Here is a 21,055-nt window from a genome sequence, read left to right as displayed (position 1 = left end):
TTGGTGTAATTAGTAATTGTAAAATTTTGTATAGTTTCATATCCTGCTCTGTCAGCAGCTTATTTTTAAATATGCACTATTTTTTTTTTAAGTCATCTCACATAAAGTATTTGTTGATTGGCTGTATTGTTGTGAACAAGTATAACAGGTTCTGTTGTCTGCAGATACTGTCGAGAGGAAGAAGGACATGTTATGAAACAAAAAAAGTGTCCAGGTCTAAGTACTAATACTTAAATAATTGTTTTGCATTAATTCTATAAATACTTATATAAGTAGAAAGGTGTGCAATGAAAGGAATTACTGATTCTTGTGTAATGAAATGATGATAGATTTAGTTCTGTGCAGACGCTCTCATCATGCAGATCTGTAATGTAAGCCAACGGCTTTTTATATTTGCATCACTTATGTCAGTGTCAGCCTCAGAGTTGATTGAACTATCTCAGTTCAGCTGTTCTCAAACCAAAAAGCCAACAACAAAAATCTTCTTTATTTGTTATATGGCTCACCACACATTTTCCCAACAGACGAGATTTGCATACAAGAGGCCCGTTTTAGAAAGCAGGTCCTCCTCCCATTTCTCAAGCCTCTGTCTTCTTGCTGTTGGATGATCACCAGTGGCCCAACGACGGAATCCAGTGACGTGGCCAAAGGTGTAATGCGTGTAGATCTTTTACTTACACTTTTTCAGAGTTCACTTAGTTTATCATGATTTTAGTTTCAATATGATTCTAGCTCCACGTTTATTCTGACTCCAATTCTCAAGTAATCATTAAATTTAGACTGTTTTAGATTGTATATAAACTCTATTCTAAAAACGGATCACAAAAATTTATTATTAGTTTAGGTGCGGTTTTCGTGATCACAATCTCGCAGAGTGAATTAATACCTTTAAGTCATAATTCTTATATATTTTTTCAGTATATATTTTTCATTATATTTATATATATAATATTTTTCATTATATATGTGACTGCTGTGAAATTGAGACCATTTTACCAATCGCATGGAGAGCTTTGTAATTATACTGAACATAAATGGGAATAAACAATAGACTCACCAAATAAAACATATGTAGTATGTATTCTTAGCGAACTTAGAGTGAAGCCTGGTGAGGGAGAGGAGAGATTATGTTGTGCTGTAAAATGAGTAAATATGCATACATGCATTGTGGTTTACGGTTGGTTTTTGAACAATTTTTTGTAAACAAGTAAATTGTGCTATTTTATTTTAAGTAAATCGTCTTCATTTGTTTATTTTGTAAAATAGGAAAAAAAAAATTTTTAGTATTTTAGTTTATCCCTAATATTTAGAGTTATTCTGTGAGTGACGTCATTGGTAATGGACTGGTCGCGTCTGCTCTCAGACCAGCCTGTTAACGGACAGAGTCATTTGTGTTTCTGCAGTGCCCTGTATCATCGAGTGAAAATATGCGTTATTAAGTGACGTTATGAGGTAATATTAACTGTATAGGCATTATGAAACCAAAACGAATATGCATGTCTTTTCCTGTTAACTCATTCGATGTGTATTCAGGGTTTTATGAACGCCCATGTTCGTGCGCGCCAAATTAAAACGCGGGTTTTTCTCGTGTTAGTAAGTTCTCTTATATATTCTTTGTTGAATTGAGTCTGTGGAACTGTCATTAAGCGCAGTAAATGTGTGAAACTTATTTTACTGTCAGAATGTATGTTACAGACAAATATATAACCTGTGGATATGAATACATTTACTTGCTACATATACTTGCCAAACCTGCGTGTGGTTCTTGGCTGATAGAACCACAGGTGTAGCAACCACTGCCTTTTGAATATTAGTATCTTTTGAGATGTCCTAAAGTGTTCTTTTTTGTTACCCAAAAGTACTAGTTGTAGACCCATAACACTGAAATTATGTAACATAACACAACAACATATTTGATTTTTCAAATGTTTTTATTAAGATAGCACTTTTTCATCTTGTCATGAGAAAAACAATCTCTTCTGAGAACATGGCAAACAAGTTTAGAGTTCTTTAATGAACACAGACATTTCAAATCTAGTAATCTAATATTTGTGTTTTGTAGGTGAAGTGAGGTGGAATTGTTAAAGGTAACATGAAAATCCTAGTTTTTCCATGCTATAATCGGGTCCCCGGTGCATCTACCAACCCAGAAAATGTGAAAAAGGAAAAAATCAGTAATTTATTTATTTATTTATTTTTTGGGGTAAGCCTTTTTCTGCAAGCTTGTGAAAAAATAAGCCACTCAACAAATGAAATAAAAACAGTTTAGTCATTACATGTGCAGTGTGCATAACTTACATGTGACATAAAGTGTAGCTACGCTGTCATGCTTTTAGTAATGTAATAGCATTTTATTTCAGCAAGTGGAGTGGTTCCTTTTGCCAAGTAAGCAATTTTGTTATTCTAATTTATTTAATATAAAGATATGTTTATGCACAAACTTCTCACAAACCCTGACCCTTCTTGTCTCTTGCCTCTTGTCTCCTGTCTCCGATGCTTCAAGACGTGTCTGAGAAGCAACTGTGGGGATTTCCAAAACAACGACTTGGCACTTTTGGTCGTCAGTATACGAAGAGCGAGGGCTTTGGATGTCCAGCGCATCATAGATGTGTTTTCCATCAACCACAACAACTGTTGTGAATTGTTGAATAATTCTGCCAAATAATATTCGACTGAGGCTGACATTCACTTCTTGTGTTTGCTGAATGACAGGTGAGCCAGGGGATCAGTACAATATTATTCATAAACCTCAAAAGACACAATAATGAGTGTAAATTTTTCCCAAACTGGGACTCAAACTGGCGATGGCCGAAGGACAGTTGCAATACATCTTAAAGCAGTGCCTATACAAAGGTATTGGCTCCGACTGTTAGAACATATTCAAATAAATGCTATTATCATAAAAAAAATAATAGTAATAGTATTTCAACATAAATACAAGGCATATTTGTTCATTGATAACTATGTAAAACAGATCATAAACCCACAAAACAGGCTATAAACCCACAGACATAACGGTCTTCTCAAGTAACTGTACAAACTGGAAGGTGTACTTCCGGTTTTTATCAGAATACAAATACAAGTAATTTTGTGGTGGTCACAGATACACATACAGATATTGGCTCCACTGCACACCCCTAGTATGTAGTACCATATGGAGTAGGTTTATGTATGGGTTCATGTAAACATTTGCCAAGGGGTTTGCAGATGTGTTGGTGTAAACTGCTGCGTAACATGCTCCTTTCCATCTGTCCTCTGCTTGTAGTTTAATACCTAGGAAGCGGCCGTCTGTGCAGAGGCTTTTGAATTGGTTGTTGACAAAAGGCATCCTGTGCAAGAAGGTAGGAAGATTATGAAGGATGAATAAAAAGATACAACATTATCATTGTTTGGTCATGCACAAGTTCAGTTGGAGCATTTCTAATATAACTTTTTTATATACTTCATGTTCATCTCCACCCCATCTGTGTCTCCTTTGAGCAAGAAGAAAAGATTTTGGGTGAGTGACATATTAATTTGAATGTTCTGTTTCAGGGATTTAAGTCAAATTAATGTCTTAGTTGATTTGTTGTAGACTGATAGGGATGTAATTGAGAAATTCCAGAGTAAGAAGAAAATGCTTACTTAAAATAATTTCCAAATACCAATGCCAAACTACTCAAGGCAAGGTCACTGCTGTGATTCCCAGATTTTGAATTTGTTTTATGTATATTGTAAAAGATGAAGAAGAAATGGTATTTAATTAACCTGAACATATGTAACACATTATAGTTATAATGCATATAAAAAAACCCTGAAATTATTTATAGAGATTTTGTTTCAACTAATTGAAGAAAGGTCCTGCTTAATTAATATGCCCTCTGATGTGCTTTGTGGAAGTTAAAATAAAATTGAAATGTCATTTATATAGAAAAATTTTGTTTGTATGTTAAGATAATGACAGTGATTACAGAACCAAAGCTAAATGACTTCTAGTTATCTTTTTATTTTTTAATTATATACATTTTAGGAAAAAAAACAGACATTATGTTGTTGGAAAATAATCTCTTTGATTGCAAAACAAACATCTGCTACCTAAAGTTTTAATATGTTTCTTTTGCAAAACAGTCAGAGCCTATTTTTTAAACAAGTGTACCTTGTTTTCTGAGGGTACATACAGTACATTGCTTTGCAATTGTCATACAGTTTCTATTTAACAAAATTCATAGCAACAGTAAAAATGAAATGGCATGTGGCGTGTTGTACGTGGCATTAATTCGGGCAGTAGCAGTTTCATTCCTCTTGAACTGCTAACTTAATATACAAATCATTGTGCCTTTTAAGTATACATATTAAGCGTTAATACACTAGGTGTGTACAAGTCCTACTTAGTGTAATTAGTAAGTATATAATTAATGAATAGTTTCATATCTTGTTCTGTCAGCATCTGTATCGCTGTGAGCTGGTTCTTGTGTATTCTCATTATGCAGATCTGTAATGTAAGCCAACTATATTGAGGGATGTGGTTCGTACAAAACCACTTTATTTGTTATAGCTCACCACACATTTTCCCAACAGACAGTAGAATTGCGCACTAGCTTGTGATGGATACATAAACATAAATACACCAATTATGTCACATGCAGGAAAAGATGGCGATCTAAAAGCATCAAAGTTTATTAGACAAACAATAGACAAATCCACTATAACCAAAGAACTCAGACAAGGAAACACACAACAGTGATCTCTAAGAGCCTACAAACAAGACTGAAACACAGGGATACAATGGATTTGCACACCAGCTTGTGATGGATACATGAACATAAATACTCCAGTAGTGTTCCTGTGTCTGTCCATAACCCCAGAGTCCTGCACAGGTCCTGTTTGATAAACCTCAAACCGCCCCGGAGTAATTAACAGAACAAACGACTTATTATCTAACATCAAAACTAATTTGATTTTGTACCTGACCTGACCTGTTTTGACATAAAACTGCGACCCGAGCCGCACCCATATTAAATATTCTACATTAATTAACAGACATTAACAGATTAATAGAAATTGACACAGCCCAACATGCTAACAAAAATAAAAGGAGAGAGAGTGTGCATGTGACATCCATCTATTGCATACACTATTGCATCTATTGCATACATCATGTGAACAATCTATTTTCAACAAATTGTGCATATTGTAAATTATATCACAGGGACATGCTATACAGATAATAGCCTAGATTGCATGAAAAATAGATTGCTTTGCCAAAAGCAGATTGTAAATAGATTAAATATAGAAAGCCAGCAAAGAGCACTCCAAGCGTAGGTTTTTGTGAAACACCGTAGCCACAATAGCACTGTGTGACAGATGTATGGCTTTTATTTCTTTTTTCCTTTTAAAAATATTTACAAATGTATTTACTACATTTAGATCCATTTAAATTTGGACACTGACACAATTTTCATAATTTATATGTATTTATATGGCTCTGTATGTTACTAGAATAGATTAAATGAAACAATCAAGATGAAATTGAAGTGCAGACTTTAAGCTTTAATTCAAGGGGTTGAACAAAAATATAAAATGCTTAGGAGTTATAACCATTTTTTAGGGGCTCAAATGTAATTGGACAGTAAATATAATCAGAAATAAAATGTTCATTTTTAATATTTTGTTGAGAATCATTTGCAGGCAATGATTGTCTTAAATCTGGAACTCATGGAGATCACCAAAGACTGGGTTTCCTCCTTTGTGATGCTTTGTCGGGCCTTTACTGCAGCTGACTTCAGTTGTTGTTTGTTTGTGGAACTTTCTGTCTTTAGTTTTGTCTTTAGCAAGTAAAATGCTGAATTTTTTTTTTTTTTTTTTTTTACCTTCAAAACTTGCTGTATGTTTTGGGTCATCGTCCAGCAGTAACACAGTGCCACTGGAAGCCATGCATTCTCATGCCATCACACTGTTCCACCATGTTTTACAGATGATGTTGTATGGTTTGAATCATGAGCTGTTCTTCTCCATACTTTTTTCCCCCCGTCATTCTGGTACAGGTTGATCTTAATTGCAGCCATCCAAAGAATGCTTTTCCAGAAGTGGTCTTGCTTTTTTAGATGTTTTTTGGCAAAGTCTAATCTGGACTTGCTTGCACCTTGTGGTGACTTTGACAGTGACACGCCTGCCTCCTGGAAAGATTCACTTGGCTGGATGTTGTGAAATGGTTTTTCTTTACCATGGAGAGGATCATCCAATCATCCACCACTGTTTTCCTCTGTGAACATCCAGGCCTTTTTATGTTGATAAGCTCAGCACTGTGGTGTTGTTGTTTTTTTCTCAGAATGTACCAAACTGTTCATTCTGCCACTCCTAATGTTCCTGCTATCTCTCGGATGGATTAATTTTGTTTTTGAAGCCTAAAATTGGTCTGTTTCATTAATGTAGAGATCATTTGACCGCATGATCTGGGTTCAGAGCAACAGCTTCCAAATGCAAATGTCACACTTAATTTCCAGACCTTTTACCTGCTTAATTGATGTAGAAAAAATTAAGGGATAGCCCACAACTGTCCATGAAACAGGATTAAAGTTGCGGTTAAAGTTGAAAATGGTTGAATGCTGCTGTGCTCTTTGGCAATTACAAGTGTGGAAAGCAAAATGGATGAACAGCTAGTACTGTGTGTGTCGGAATTTCTGGAGCTATACAGTATAAAGTTGCGGTCATATAGAGACCTCGGGAGAAAAGCTGTATAACTGAGATATATGTCAGTTCAAGTTGGCAGTGTCACATGTGTTTTAAGTCAGGTAGCTTGTTGTAGGTAGGCAATATGCGCCAGTTTGTTATGTGAAATGGACACTGGCAGCAAATCGTTTTGATCGTTTTGATCGTGCAAATCGTTTTTATCTGTAGGGCTACGCCAAACTCAGCGGGCAGCGCAGTGCATTCCGTGTCCTGTCTGAAAAGGCCATCAGTGTAGGGCATGCTGAAATCCATAGGAAACACAAGCAAGGATCATAACGCTTCTTTATAATTACTGCTGTTTTTTATTGTAATGCTGTAATACTTATTAGAAATGTCTTGTTTCTACACCAGTTATTTGAATGTGAATGATAATTGTCTTATTCAAAAGAGACTGTGTACTTTTAGTTAATAGTTTGTATTTGTTGTTTTATGTTGACATGAAAAAAAAATTGTTCATTTTTTCTAATTTTAGAGCATTAGCATTTTTCTTGTTCAGGTTTTATTGAGATTTTTAAACCACACACTTGGATGCATCCATTTGAATCCATTTCAAAAATAAATGCTTATGTCTATGCAAGTATACTTGCAGTATATACACCTGCTGTAAATGACACAGAGATGGGTGTGTTTATATATACACGTATTATAATTTGAATGTTACTGTTATTAAATAGCAATTAAGCATTAGGCATAGCAACCACACCCTTTTAACTATTATTATATTTTGGTTGGTCCAGATATCCCGAGGCGCTGTTTTATGTTACCCAGAATTACTGATTATTGACCCATTAACAGACTCACAAAGTGATTAAAAAAAAAAACTTTTTTTTTTTCTAAATGCTGAATGAGCACATAATAACAACACAGCAAAATAAGGGAATTAAAATAAAATGACACAAAAACAACAAATATTGTTTGTTGAACATATAAACATCCATTTAGTGCAATTTCTTCTAAAAACATGGTGAACAAGTTACAGTTCTTTAATGAACACAGACATGTCAATTCTAATAATGTAACGTTTGTGTTTTGTAGGTGAAATAAAGCAAAATTGTTAATTCAGTATGCAAATTAATAATGTGAAACCTTAATGATTTTACTGCTACAATTAGTAAACAGCATTTTCTCTCCAATAAACCTTTCCTCTATTAAGGTTGTTCAATTTAACAGCGCTGTTTGATGACAGTGTTGGCAAATCTATGCACCTGAGTGAGCTGAGGACAGTCGAATGATGCCAGAAGTTGCTGTGGTCCGTGACACTTGGGAATAAACTTCTCCATCAGGCACACTGTGGCATTCCCTGCAATGTCACTGGGAAAGAAAGAAAGTCATGTGAGAACAGAATTTAAGTGGAAATGTTTTTAAATGAGAAATTAATACAAATACTCTAGTGTCTTACGCATAGTTGACAACTCTGGCATGATGCAACCCAAGTCCCGTAAAGCGGAATATAGAGTTCTTCAGGACACAAGGCAGTGGATTCTGGAAAGTGATTTTGACTGGTACTTATTGACCGATGATGGCATCACATGCAGACTGACATACAAGAAATAATTTAGCACAGGTTTTAACCAACCAAAGGATTCAGCAGTTAAACTGTGACTGTAAACTTACAGTGATAACAAGATCTGGTGTGTGCAGTCTGAAGCTGTACTGGGTGGCCAAAACCTGCTTAGTCTGAGTCACATGTCCAAAGAGGTTGAGCATCAATGAGGCGTGATCCACCAGGTGATCTTTATATTCATCATAACTCAGGGTCCAGTCCAGAGGTCTGCCTATAGTGGGGAAAATTGACAACTACTAAATGAGTATTCATGCCTTTATAGTCTCTTTGCTCATAAGCGGCACTATACCAACTGTGTGATCTCATCTATTGCAACTATTGCATACAAAAATGTATCATTTCTCACATTCAGAGGGCTTGAGCTCAATGCATGTCTGATCTCTCTTGAGGAAGTTCTTCCTGACTCCAGTATAGTACATGGCTGCAGCCTGGCTTTAGAGGGTGATGCTTCGAGGTGAGCTGCATTTGTTTTTTAGATTGATGCAAAGCACAGCATCCTTGCCTATGGTCCATCCCATTTCAAGCTGACTTCACAGACAACATCTTCAGCACAGGGCAGTGAGTATGCGCATCTACTGGAGCCATGACGAAGGGCTATTTCCAAAGCTGTGCACTTTCTCAGAAGAACCTGATCGATGAAAGTAAAAGTAAAATCTAGCAAGGGATAAATTACAGGTGAGACACCAAACACCATAATTCAAAGTGCTGAGGATGGACCAGATGTTTCAATAGAAATGCATGTGGTTTTTACCAAGTAGGTGTTTGTAAAGGTTTGTGATGTCTATACGTTGATCTGAGCCAACAGCCTTGGTGCTGATGCAGTAACCTCTTACATCCTTCTCAATGCGAAGAACACCAAATGTCCCATCACATTTCCTCTGGCAGTAAACTTTATCATTGTTCACCTAAAACACAATGAGACAAACAGGAATCGTTAGTCATTTTAATCTCTATATAATATAATGCTAAATTAAAGAAATTAACATACTTCCGCAAAAAGGAAGGGCACATCATACTTCAGGAAGACCTGCCCATTGCGGATCGCAGCAACAGAGGTGGGTCTGCAGCGGAAGAAGCCCTGGCTGGTCAGTAGAGGAGTGGAATCAAGCACCTGCCGACCTCCAAAACCAGATGGCAAGTCTGGCCGAGTCATCCAGGCCTCATTCCATACGTGGTAGTTCCTAGATGGAAGTAAACAAGAAAGAAATGGAAACACTTCATGGACAATCAGAGGAACTCTTTATGACATCACAAATGGTAATGACACTTACCAGGTTAAATCACGGTTCATGTGATCAATCAGCTGAAATTTCTCATCCAAGTAGACGTCAGTTGTCAAACAAACATCAGTGTCATGAGCAGAACAGAAGTTTGAGACTGGACGAGTAGGAATGCCCAAACACCTCAACACTACAAGAAAGAGAAGAAGAATGTAAGTGCATTGAATCTATAATCGCTTTATCTTTTTCTCCTTGTGCAGCCTGTAGGAACTCTTACATGTATTGGTGACTCCAGCAAAAGCCAAGCTCTGCCCATATTTGACAGGTATTCCTCCACATTTGTGCCATTGTTTCAGATATCTCTCTCTCTCTCTCTCTCTCTATATATATATATATATATAATTTTCATTTTCGAGGTTTTGTTTCACTAAATGAAGAAATGTCCTGCTTAATATTCTCTCTGATATATTTTGTGGAAATTGAATAAAATGGAATTGCGTAAAAAAATGTCATTTCTACTTTAAGACAACTTTTGACAATGACATAATACATAACATACATAACCAAAGCTAAATGAATTCTAGTTATCTTTTTATATTGCAATTCTGTTAATTTCAGGTAAAAACAGACATGATGTTTTTGGAAAATGATCTCTTTGAATGCAAAACATTAACATCTGCTACCCAAAGTTTTAAAAGGTTTCTTTTGCTAAACAGTCAGAGCCTAGTTTTAACTAGTGCACCTCATTTTACTAGGGCACAAACAGTACCATACTAGTAGCTCTCTACATCTTAATATTGGAAAGACAAAAGAGCTATGCCTGAGGAGTCAAGCAAGAATAGTAGACACAAGCTCATACAAATCAGTCATCATAAAAGGAAAAATGGTAGAGCAGATCTTGAATTGTAAACATTTAGGAACCGTTATTGATGATAAACTCAACTTTGAAAGTAATGTCGAGTCCGTCTATAAGAAGGCAAGACAGTGCCTTGGTCTTCTTGGAAAATTGAAGAGTTTTAATCTTAGTACACAGACTCTAACTATGGTATACAGGTCAATGATTGAAAGCATTCTTACATATAATATTGTCTCATAACAGTTAAACAGAAGAACAAACTATCACAAATAATTAATCAGGCAAATAAGATTACTGGCCATAAACAACATTCACTTCATGTCTTATTTGATTGTTTTATGGAAAAAACAGCAATTGTGATTTTTAAAGATCATACTCATCCCCTCCACTCTACTTTTGAAATGCTCCCATGAGGGTGTAGGCCTAAAATGTAGATGTATTGTCAAAGACAAATTTCCGTTCTGTGACAAGCAGAATGGACAATAAAGTTAAACTAAACTAAATACATTGCAGTTGTCATGCAGTTTGTAAAAAAATATTTAACAAAATTCATAGCAACAGTAACAATTAAGAATGACACATTTGTGTGTTATATGGGGCATTAATAAGGTCAGTAGAGCAGTTTCACTCTTCTTGAGCTGTTAACTGAACATACGAGTCACCGTCACCATATGCATTTCAGGTTTGTATAGTAGTGCACCGGGTGTGTACTAGTTCTACTTACTTCTCATGTAAAATATTTGTTGATTGACTGTATTATTGTGAACTGTTTCCTGTGTAATCTTATCATGCAGATCTGTAATGTAAGCCAACAGTGAGGGTTGTGATTCCTACAAAATCAATTTCCTTGTTTGTTATAGCTCACCACACATTTTCCCAACAGACAATTTTGTACACCAGCAGCAATAGTGTCATGCACAGGCAAGGGCGAGGTGAAGCAAGGATCTAAAAGTAGCAAAGTTTATTAGAGGAACAATAAACAACAAGCGTGTTGTTTTTATTGCTGTATGCTGTATTTAAATGAAGTGAATTTTGCTTTCGCCAACCTAGGGAGGCAAAATAGGGTAGTGATGGGTACTCATGTCACAGATGACATCATGATTCTTGGATTACGTGTCAATTAATGTGTGGTTATTAGTACATCACGTAAGAAAGATTGGTGGGATCTCTAACTTGTAGAACCTCTGTATTATCAACACAAGGTAGACATAAGTTGTAATAAAAAAAAAAAAAAAAAAAAAATTAAAAAAATATAGACAAGAGTAATCAACAACTACTAAATGAATACCATTAATGAAAAAGGAATAAAGTGCACAAGATGCATAAATTGCAAATGATTATGTTGGGTGTTGCTCTGTCAGAGCTACATTATCTGGAAAGGTGAAAACCCTTACTATGCATCAAACAAATATGTGTGCAATTATTTGTTACCAACTGCAGTCAGCTATATAATATCTAATGTAAATTAGAAAAAAATATACTGATAATATACAACAATGCCAAGGTCTCTGGAAGGGGTTTGAAAGTGATATTTACTTTCTCTGTGGTTGAGTGAGCAGTCCGGTGGTGGTGACTTCTTCCACTGGTTGTGCTGGTAGCAGTACAGTGAGATAGGAGCAGGAATCCGTTTCGACAGCTTTAAACATGAAGCACTGTAGGATGCTGATCGCCTGGAGCACCAAAGGGTCCTAAGATCTGAAACATGCAGATGTGGACCTGGAGTAGGTGATGAAGGTCCTTAGCTTGGAACACGCAAGCAAAAGTACCTTGAAGTGAGGTTTGCTCGCCAGAGCTTAACCTTGTTGCAAATGTCTGTGTGTCTTCTGCCTCTCTGGGCTAGAGACTCAGAACTTGGTCAATCTACTTTGTCTCGCTAGGATGGAGACTCAGGACATGCTGCATCTGTTGTTGTCTCTCTGGATGGAGACTCTGAATGTAGAGTATCTCTTTCCTCAAAGGCTGGAGGCTCAGAACATGTATCTGTCGTATCTGTTGCTGCCCTAAAAGCTGGAGATTCGGACTTGGTATCTGTTGTTGTCTCACCGCGGGTTGCAGACTCAGATCTGGTTGATCTGTTAGTGTCTCTAGGACATGCCGGAGACTCAGAACGAGTTGTTTCTCTTACTGTCTCTTCCCTCAGGACTCAGAACAAAGTTGATCTGTTGCAGTCTCTCTGGATGAAAGACCTGTGTTGTTCTGTTTATGTTGCAGGACTCAGACTCAGAACGGAGGTGATCTGTTTCCGTCTCTTCCCTTAACGGACTAAGACTCAGAACAAGGAGTGTCTTTTGGAAGAGTACCTTTATCCTCTTCCGATGAAGAGGAGATTGCAATTTGGCGCTTCTCCATTTCTGTGCTGTGATTGGCTGGTTCCATCAGAGTGGGGGGAAATGTGTTTGCCCACCCTTCTTTTCTCCTGTGGAATTTATTTGTATAGTCCAAACACAAAGTTAGAAAAGTTTTTCCGGTGGATTTCTCACTTCCCAAACCTTAACCTGAAATACATTAGGCAATGTTACGAACACATTAAGTCCAAACATGATGAGAAAAGATTGAACTATCATGCATGCATTCATTTGTCATGAATCAATCCTATGACAATCCTAACAACACAAACCAGTCCAAGAAGCCTACTTAATATTGATGGTCCTTCAAGACACATTGTGATTGTCATGGAAGAAGATGTGTATTCAGTGTCTATTCAGAGTCAGAGCATGGGCCTAATGTCTACAGTAAATGGTTGTCACACCCCCTGTGCCACTTGGAGAATTATGCATTGGAATACAGAGGCTTCCAGCGTACATATCGACCTCCTCCTAGGGTGCAACCAGAGCTTTCCCACAGTGAGTCAGAAATTCAGAGTAGTTTTACCAGATGGAGTGAGCTTCCAAGATGACACCCCTCACCAGGTGGCGTGAAACAGATAGTGGGGATGTGGCTGAGGATTTTGGAGAATCATATGTAGACAGAGATCTGCAAATAATGATTCAGAAGCTTTGAGAAGAAAACAAACCAAACAACCATAGCTGACATGAAATGCAGTTCTGAAAGGCATACACTGCTCATCTCAGTGTCCTTTGCCCCTGCATTCATCAAGCAGTGTAGAGCAGAAACACACAAGAGTGCCTTCTGTTCCAGCTCCACGTTTCTAATAAGGAACTTACAGCTCAAATGAGTAATCTTCAGAAAATTCAGTCACGGATGATGGAATGGCAAGGTCAGCAGTTAAGGAGCTAGACCATGAAGCCAAGTTGTCAGGTTTTGAAAATGAAATTGCAGTCCACACCAAGAAGCAGACATACGTAATTTCATCCTCTCAGTGTGCATTGCAACCCCAGCACATACTGCACATGGCCCAAGCTATTCGCATGATCAGAGATACACCAAACAATCCAATAACTGACTGAGCATTATGGGCCTCAAATGAGCAGGCTAGCATGTGGCAAGGCTCGTGTCCAAACTCCCTCATGATCACCAGGCTCAAAAGATATACTGACCCCCTTGAAATAGATGTGTAAATGGTGCTTTACCGAAAAAGATGCTACGCAGTTGCCTGTGTGAACAGCGCATTTTTTTCATTTACCGGTAACATAGTTTGTTGTAATTTACTGGTATTACTGTATAAAAGGGAATAAAGACTCATAAGTCATAAATTACTACGTAAATTAGGGTGGCTGTTGAACAGGCTTAGTAAGTGTTACTGGTTTCTATTTTTATTGCTGAATTGGGAATTACTGACAGCCGTAATTTAGTTCCATTCCCAGAGTTTGACATAACTTATGTTCTGTGCTTTAACATGATGAAGGGCTTGTGTGTGTTCAAGCCATAGATGAGTGTGCATAACTTTGAAAATAAGTTTATTTTCACACACACGTTTGTTTTTGTGAATTGTGGGGACTTTCCATAGACTTCTATAGATTTTATACTGACCAAACGATATTGTCTATCCCCTAACCCAACCCTAACCCTAAACCTGGCCCTCACAGAAAACATGTTTGCATCGTTACACTTTCAGATAAACATCATTTACTATTTTTAATCATTCCCCACAATGTCAGAAATTTCAGGTTTTACTATCCTTGTGGGGACATTTGGTCCCCACAATGTAGCAAAAACAAGTACACACACACACACACACACACACACATACAGACAGCATAACATGTTTCTTTTCTCAGGTGGATGCATACATCTAAGTAAGTACTTGCACACATTTATAGGCCAATCCACTGCCTACAGTATATATACTTGTTTTAAATGACACAGAGACTGGTGTGTTTATATGTAAATTTGTTTATTTGAATGCTATTGCATACAGTAGCCATAGCAACCACACCCTTTTCAATATTAATATTAATATTCAAATGAGTTTTCAAATGTTTTTAATCTGATTACTTTTCTAATGACAAGGTTTACCGTTCAATCTAAATTGTTAATTCAGTTTGCAAATCAATCATGTGAAACACACACTAACATTTAGTCAAAAGCATTTTCTTCCAATGAACCTTTCCTTCATTTTGCAATTTACTGCAATTTATTTAACAGCCCTGTCTGACGACAATGTTGGCAAATCCATGCACCTGAGTGAGTTGGGGACAGTCAAAAGATGCCAGAAGTTGCTGTGGGCCATGACACTTCGGTATAAACTTCTCTGTCAGGCACACTGTGGCATTCCCTGCAATGTCACTGTGAAAGAAAGAAAGTAAAAATTAATGTGAGAACAATTTAAGTGGAAAAGTTTTTAAATGAAAAATTAATACAAATATTCTAGTGTCTTACCCATAGTTGACAACTCTGGCATGCTGCAGTCCAAGTCCCGTAAAGCGGAATACAGAGTTCTTCAGGACATGAGGCAGTGGATTCTGGAAAGTTATTTTCACTGGCACTTCTTGACCCAGGACTGCATCACATACAGGCTGAGATACAACAGACAATTTAGCACTAAGCAGTTTTAACCAACCAAAAGATTAAGCAGTTAAACTGTAACAGTAAACTCACAGCGATAACAAGATCTGGTGTGCGCAGTCTGAAGCTGTACTGGGTGGCCAGAACCTGCTTAGTCTGAGTCACATGTCCAAAGAGGTTGAGCATCAGTGAGGCGTGATCCACCAGGTGATCTTTATATTCGTCATAAGTCAGGGTCCAGTCCAGAGGTCTGCCTATAGTGGGGAAAAGTGACAAATACTGAATGAATTCTCATGCTTTCATTACTAGTCCCTTTATCCATAAGCTGGATAATACCAACTGTGTGGTCTCATCTACTGCAACTCCTACAAAACTTTGTCATTTCTCACATTCAGAGGGCTTGAGCTCAATGCATGTCTGGTCTCTCTTGAGGAAGTTCTTCCTGACTCCGGTGTAGTACGTAGCTGCAGCCTGGCTGTAGAGGGTAACGCTTCGAGGTGAGCTGCATTTGTTTTTTATATTGATGCAAAGCACAGCATCCTTGCCCACACATGGTCCGTCCCCTTTCAGGCTGACCTCACAGACAACATCTTCAGCACAGGGCAGTGGGTATGTGCATCTCCTGGAGCCATGACGAAGGGCTGTTTCCAAAGCTGTGCACTTCTCAGAAGAACCTGATCAATGAAAATAAAAGGAAAATATACAGAGGGATGAATCACCGGTGAGACTCCAAACTTCATAATTCATATACGCACCATGGTTCAAAGTGTTGAGGATGGACCAGATGTTTTAAGAGAAATGCATGTGTTTTTTTTACCAAGTGGGTGTTTGTAGAGGTTTGTGATGTCTACACGTTGATCTGAGCCAACAGCTTTGGTGCTGATACAGTGACCTCCTACATCCTTCTCAACGTGGACAACACCAAATGTTCCATCACATTTCCTCTGCCAGTAAACTTTATCATTGTTCACCTAAAACACAATGAGACAAACAGGAATCGTTAGTCAATTTAATTTCTGTATGATAGAGTGCTATATTAAAGGAATTAACATACTTCAGCAAAAAGGAAGGGCACATCATGCTTCAGGAAGGTCTGTCCACTCCGGATCGCAGCAACAGAGGTGGGGCCGCAGCGGAAGAAGCCCTGGCTGGTCAGTTGAGGGGTGGAATCAAGCACCTGCCAACCTCCAAAACCAGTTGGCAGGTCTGGCCGAGTCATCCAGGCCTCATTCCATACGTGGTAGTTCCTTAAATAGAAATGAAGAAGAAATAAATACAAACAATTCATTGACAATCAGAGGAACTCTTTATGACATCACAAATGGCAATGACGCTTACCAGATAGAATCACGGTTCATGTGATCAATCAGCTGAAATTTCTCATCCAAGTAGACGTCAGTTGTCAAACAAACATCAGTGTCATGAGCTGAACAGAAGTTTGAGACTGGACGAACAGGAATACCCAAACACCTCAACACTAGAAGCAAGAGTAAAAAAAATATAAGTGCATTACATATATAATCACTTTCTCATTTTTTTGTCTCCTTGTCCAGTCTGTAGGAACTCTTACATGTGTTGGTGACTCCAGCAAAGGCCAAGCTCTGCCCATATTTGACAGGTATTCCTCCACATTTGTGCCATTGTTTTAGGATGGCACTGCTGCCACACCAGGATGTAGGAGCAATTCCATCTCCATAGCAGTTTGACCAGTTACCCACCAGCACACCACAATCTTTTTTGGCAATAACCTGATAAGAAGAGATGACAAAATCTATTTTATTTTGAATGCAGACAGCTTCATGGAGAAGTACCACACTCAGAAGAGAACAAATTGGACCATTTTGAAAGCTTTCCAACATGAAATCAGAATGTTGAGAAGAAGAAAATGAAGACTCACCATGTCAGACACCACTCTGGAAATGTTAATTGGGCTTCCCCATCCTGAGCAAGGGGTACAGCTCTTCTCCAAAACATACATACATGCAGGCAAGACTCCCTCTTCAAACTGAGAATCAGACAGTGAAGTAAGGAAATTAGAGTCTGTGAAAAATCTGTCATGCTGTCGTGTGCATGAAAATGTCATATAGTAAAGCTTGTCCCATGGAATTATCTCAGATGCCTCATCCAGGAGCTCAACTGGTTTCCAGCAACTTTTAATGCACACCCTTGATACTTAGGGTGCCTGCATACTAGAGAAACTTCTGATACAACTTGTTTTGTGACTTTTTTGACATACCATTTTTATTGAAATCAGTGGATTCACAGCACTTCTTTAAGATGTCAAACATTTGTAATATATGAGTGAAAATTTAGCTCTTACTTGACCAAAGTTCCATGTTTTGCAGGCAATCTGCTGCTTAGTTCCATAGTAGAGTTTGCCCATGTTATTCAGCACATACTCAATTCTCTCTGCCTCATCACTCAGGTACACACAGTCATCTGAGAAAGAGAATATTGTACTTTAAATGGAAAAGCTTCATTAAGTTTTAATGGTGCTTTCTTTCCACATTCTATTTCACTTTCATATATTCAGGTTTAAAGTGTAATGAAACGCGTACCTTTACACCAGGGGTTGAACAACATGTAAATGTCATTTTCAGGAACATAAGGTAAAGTGAATCTGCCTCCTGGACACTGTGTCACGACATTGAGCTGGTATCGTCCAACGCAAGCAGTCGGAACAGAGTTCACACACAGTTTGATTCGGTTTTGTCCTTGTTCCACAATCTTTGCCCCCCAGCAGTCCTTCTTGAATTCATCCACTATTGGAATGATCACCAAAGTGCCGTCCCTGATGGATGGGATGTGACCTGTAAACACAGAGAAGAACAAGAGGTTTCAGTGATCATAGAACTGCTGGTTCAGCTCCTCATGTGTTCTCCCCTGTACATTTCTTTTTTGGCATCCTCTCGGTCATAACTAACCTAGTTTGAGCTCCAGGTGAACCTTGTCACAACTGGGATTGAAAGGACGGCACAGATCAACCCACATATTGAAACACTGTCCTCTGCGGACAATGAGATGATCATCAAGAAAATAGTTGGTGTGATGCTCCTGGCGATTCTGTCCAGTCCTGCACTTGAGCAGGTCGACTTTAGACACCCGGAGGACAGCGTCTGAGGAAATTTAAAAAATCAGAAAACAGATGAGTTATCATAAAACAGATCATTCACTGAGTTGTAATGAGTGAAAATAACATGTCTCCCATCATGCATTACAGGACAAAAATCTATGATTCTTACCGTCGGCTCCACAAACTCGCTTGCTCGTGCAATCATCCACGTATTCTTTAATGACAACACCCTTTTTCTCATAATCATGGCATGGAGTGATAAAGCCATAAGGATTAGCATATGGAGTAGCACATGGTACAGAGCATGGACTAGAGTATGCAGTAGAATATGGAGAAGTGCAAGGGTTAATGCATGGGTTCACACAAGGGTTTACGTATGGGTTCACGTAAGCATTTGCCCAGGGGTTTGCAGATGGGTTTGTGCACGGGTTAGCACATGGGTTTGCACATGAGTTGGTATAAACCGGTGCGTGGCATTCTCCTTTGCAGCTGTTCTCTCCCTGCAGTTTAATAACTGGGAAACGGCCGACAGTGCAGAGGCTTTTGCATGGGTTGCTGACAAAAGGCATCCTGTGCAAAAAGTAAAGAAGATTGTAAACGATGAATAAAAATATACAACATTATCACTGTTTGGTCATGCACAAGTTCAGGTGGAGCATTTCTAATGTAGCTATTTTGAGTCTTTACATCCATTTAAATCAGTTTTGTAGAACTTCTTTGTCAAACTACATTTATTAGACAGTAAGGTAAGTCATCTTAAATCATTTCTTTCTTGTTGTGGATTATCAAAAGTTTTATAGTATTAAAATCAATGAATATGTGCAAAAAAAAAAAAAAAAAAAAAAAAACATAACGGGCATGAAGTAGTATTAAAGTTGATTACTTACATGTTTTTAGTCCTTGTCCTTGTTTGTAACAAGTAACTGAAGTGAGAACTTGAATTACTGAAGCAAGTGAACACTAAGTCCTGCTTTAACCAGCTCATCTTTTCACTGCAGCACTGGACATATATATACTGTTGATTTTCATCTCCACCCCATCCGCATCTCCTGTGAGCAAGAAGAAAAGATTTTGGGTGAGTGACAAATGTTAATCTGAATGTTCTCTTTCAGGGAATTAAGTCAAATTAATGTCTTAATTTAATTGTTGTGGACTGATAGAGATGTAATTGAGAAATTCCAGAGTAAGGAGAAAATGCTAATTTATAATGATTACACAATGCCAATGCCAAACTACTTATAGCAGTGTCACTGATTCCCAGATAATTTTGTTTTAAGCATATTGTAAAAGATGAAGGGAAAAAAATGTATTTAATTAACCTGAATTCACATAATTCATTATTTATCTGTATTTTTTCAACTAGTTTAGAGAGTTTTTCACTAATTAAAGAAATGTCCTGCTTAATTAATATTCTCCCTCATGTTTTGTGGTAATTAAATGAAAATGAGTTGTCATTTGTACAGAAAAGTGTCATATGTACAATGACAATGATTACAGATCTAAAGCCAAAATATTCTAGTTATGTTTTTATTTTTTAATTATATATATATATATATATATATATATATTAGATAAAAACAGACATTATGTTGTTGGAAATAATTTCTTTGATTGTAAAACATGAACATGTGCTACCTAAAGTTTTAAAATGTTTCTTTTGCAAAAGAAAGTTAAAGCCTATTTTTTAAAGTTAGAGCCTAGTTTACCTTCTTTTACTAGGGCACATACAGTACATTGCTTTGCAATTGTCATACAGTTTCTCAATTCCAAATATTTAACAATATTCATAGCAACAGTAACAAGTAAAACAGCAACAGTAAAAATTAAATATGACACATTCGGTCAGACTGTGTTGTATGTGGTGTTAATTTAGGCAGTAAAGCAGCTTCATTCCTTGAACTGCTAACTGAATATACAAGTCATCACCATATGCTTTTCAGTTTTGTATAGTAAGTGTTAATTTACTAGGTGTGTACTAGTCCTACTTACTGTAATTAGTGATTATGTAAATTATGTATAGTTTCATATCTTTCTCTTTCAGCATCTTCATTTTTAAATATACGCTTATTTTAAAGTCACATTATGTAAAATATTTGTTGACTGGCTGTATTGTTGTGAACTGATTCCTGTATAATGAAATGTTGTTTATAGATTTAGTTCTGTAAACAGATACTCTCATCATGCAGATCTGTAATGTAAGCCAGCTGCAATGAGGGTTGTGATTTGTACAATACCAGTTTCCTTATTTGCTATAATTCACAATACATTTCCCAACAGACAATAGAATTGCACACTAGCTTGTGATGGATATAGGAATATAAATACGCCAATAGTGTCACGCACATACAAAAGTTTATTAGACAAACAATGAACAAATCCACTAGAACCAAAGACAAGGCAGATAACTCAGAGTTCCCTTTCGATACTACACTCGTACTGCGTCATTAGACGCTATGGGAAAAAGTCCTTTTTTCTCCTTGACTGAAGCCTTTTTCATAAACGCAGTGCAACTGCACGGCCATTGGATCGTGCAGAGAAACGAAACGAGCCAATGACTCGGCAGCGGTGCTGCACGAGCCTATGGCGAAGATGCCCGCCGAAGCCCGCCAGAAGGGGCGGGGTCAATGGCTATATAAGCGGCCGCTTCGCCATAGGGAATCAGATTTCTTCTCCTTCAGCGACGATTCTTCGCTTACAAGAAGAAGCCTTCTCGCCGTGACAAGCACCTG

General features: G+C 37.6%; 1 protein-coding gene, 1 long non-coding RNA gene and 1 pseudogene across 2 annotated transcripts; 1 reads left to right on the top strand and 2 right to left on the bottom strand.

Moving 5' to 3' along the window:
* The first annotated feature begins 2,516 nt into the window (after nucleotides 1-2,516).
* Nucleotides 2,517-3,499, top strand: LOC127154335 (uncharacterized). The gene is made up of 3 exons (XR_007825475.1): nucleotides 2,517-2,712; nucleotides 3,266-3,341; nucleotides 3,485-3,499. It is a non-coding gene; the product is annotated as an uncharacterized LOC127154335 (long non-coding RNA).
* Nucleotides 3,500-7,871: 4,372 nt separating this feature from the next.
* LOC127154905 (protein-glutamine gamma-glutamyltransferase K-like) lies at nucleotides 7,872-10,239 on the bottom strand (annotated as a pseudogene).
* A 4,500-nt stretch (nucleotides 10,240-14,739) lies between these two features.
* Nucleotides 14,740-19,328, bottom strand: LOC127154333 (protein-glutamine gamma-glutamyltransferase K-like). Its single transcript, XM_051095793.1, has 14 exons — nucleotides 19,214-19,328; nucleotides 18,496-18,896; nucleotides 18,178-18,369; nucleotides 17,812-18,063; nucleotides 17,574-17,692; nucleotides 17,151-17,258; nucleotides 16,824-17,001; nucleotides 16,592-16,730; nucleotides 16,308-16,500; nucleotides 16,071-16,224; nucleotides 15,643-15,927; nucleotides 15,347-15,507; nucleotides 15,128-15,264; nucleotides 14,740-15,034 (listed from the first exon to the last, which is right to left on the bottom strand). Exons 1-14 carry the CDS (start codon nucleotides 19,309-19,311, stop codon nucleotides 14,887-14,889), a joined length of 2,565 nt encoding a protein of 854 aa, XP_050951750.1. The 5' UTR covers nucleotides 19,312-19,328; the 3' UTR covers nucleotides 14,740-14,886.
* Nucleotides 19,329-21,055: the final 1,727 nt, after the last annotated feature.

This window comes from Labeo rohita, chromosome 23 (assembly GCF_022985175.1).
Source record: "Labeo rohita strain BAU-BD-2019 chromosome 23, IGBB_LRoh.1.0, whole genome shotgun sequence".
Classification (NCBI taxonomy): Eukaryota; Metazoa; Chordata; class Actinopteri; order Cypriniformes; family Cyprinidae; genus Labeo; species Labeo rohita.
This window is presented reverse-complemented; position numbering and strand designations above follow the sequence as displayed.

Excerpts from the sequence above, each read along its gene's own strand:
- LOC127154333 (XM_051095793.1), bottom strand. The coding sequence starts at position 19,311 with ATGAGCTGGTTAAAGCAGGACTTAGTGTTCACTTGCTTCAGTAATTCA. Across the intron at positions 18,370-18,495 it reads GCGAGTTTGTGGAGCCGACG|ACGCTGTCCTCCGGGTGTCT; the intron begins GTAAGAATCATA and ends AAATTTCCTCAG. Across the intron at positions 15,508-15,642 it reads TGAGCTCAAGCCCTCTGAAT|GCAGACCTCTGGACTGGACC; the intron begins GTGAGAAATGAC and ends TCCCCACTATAG.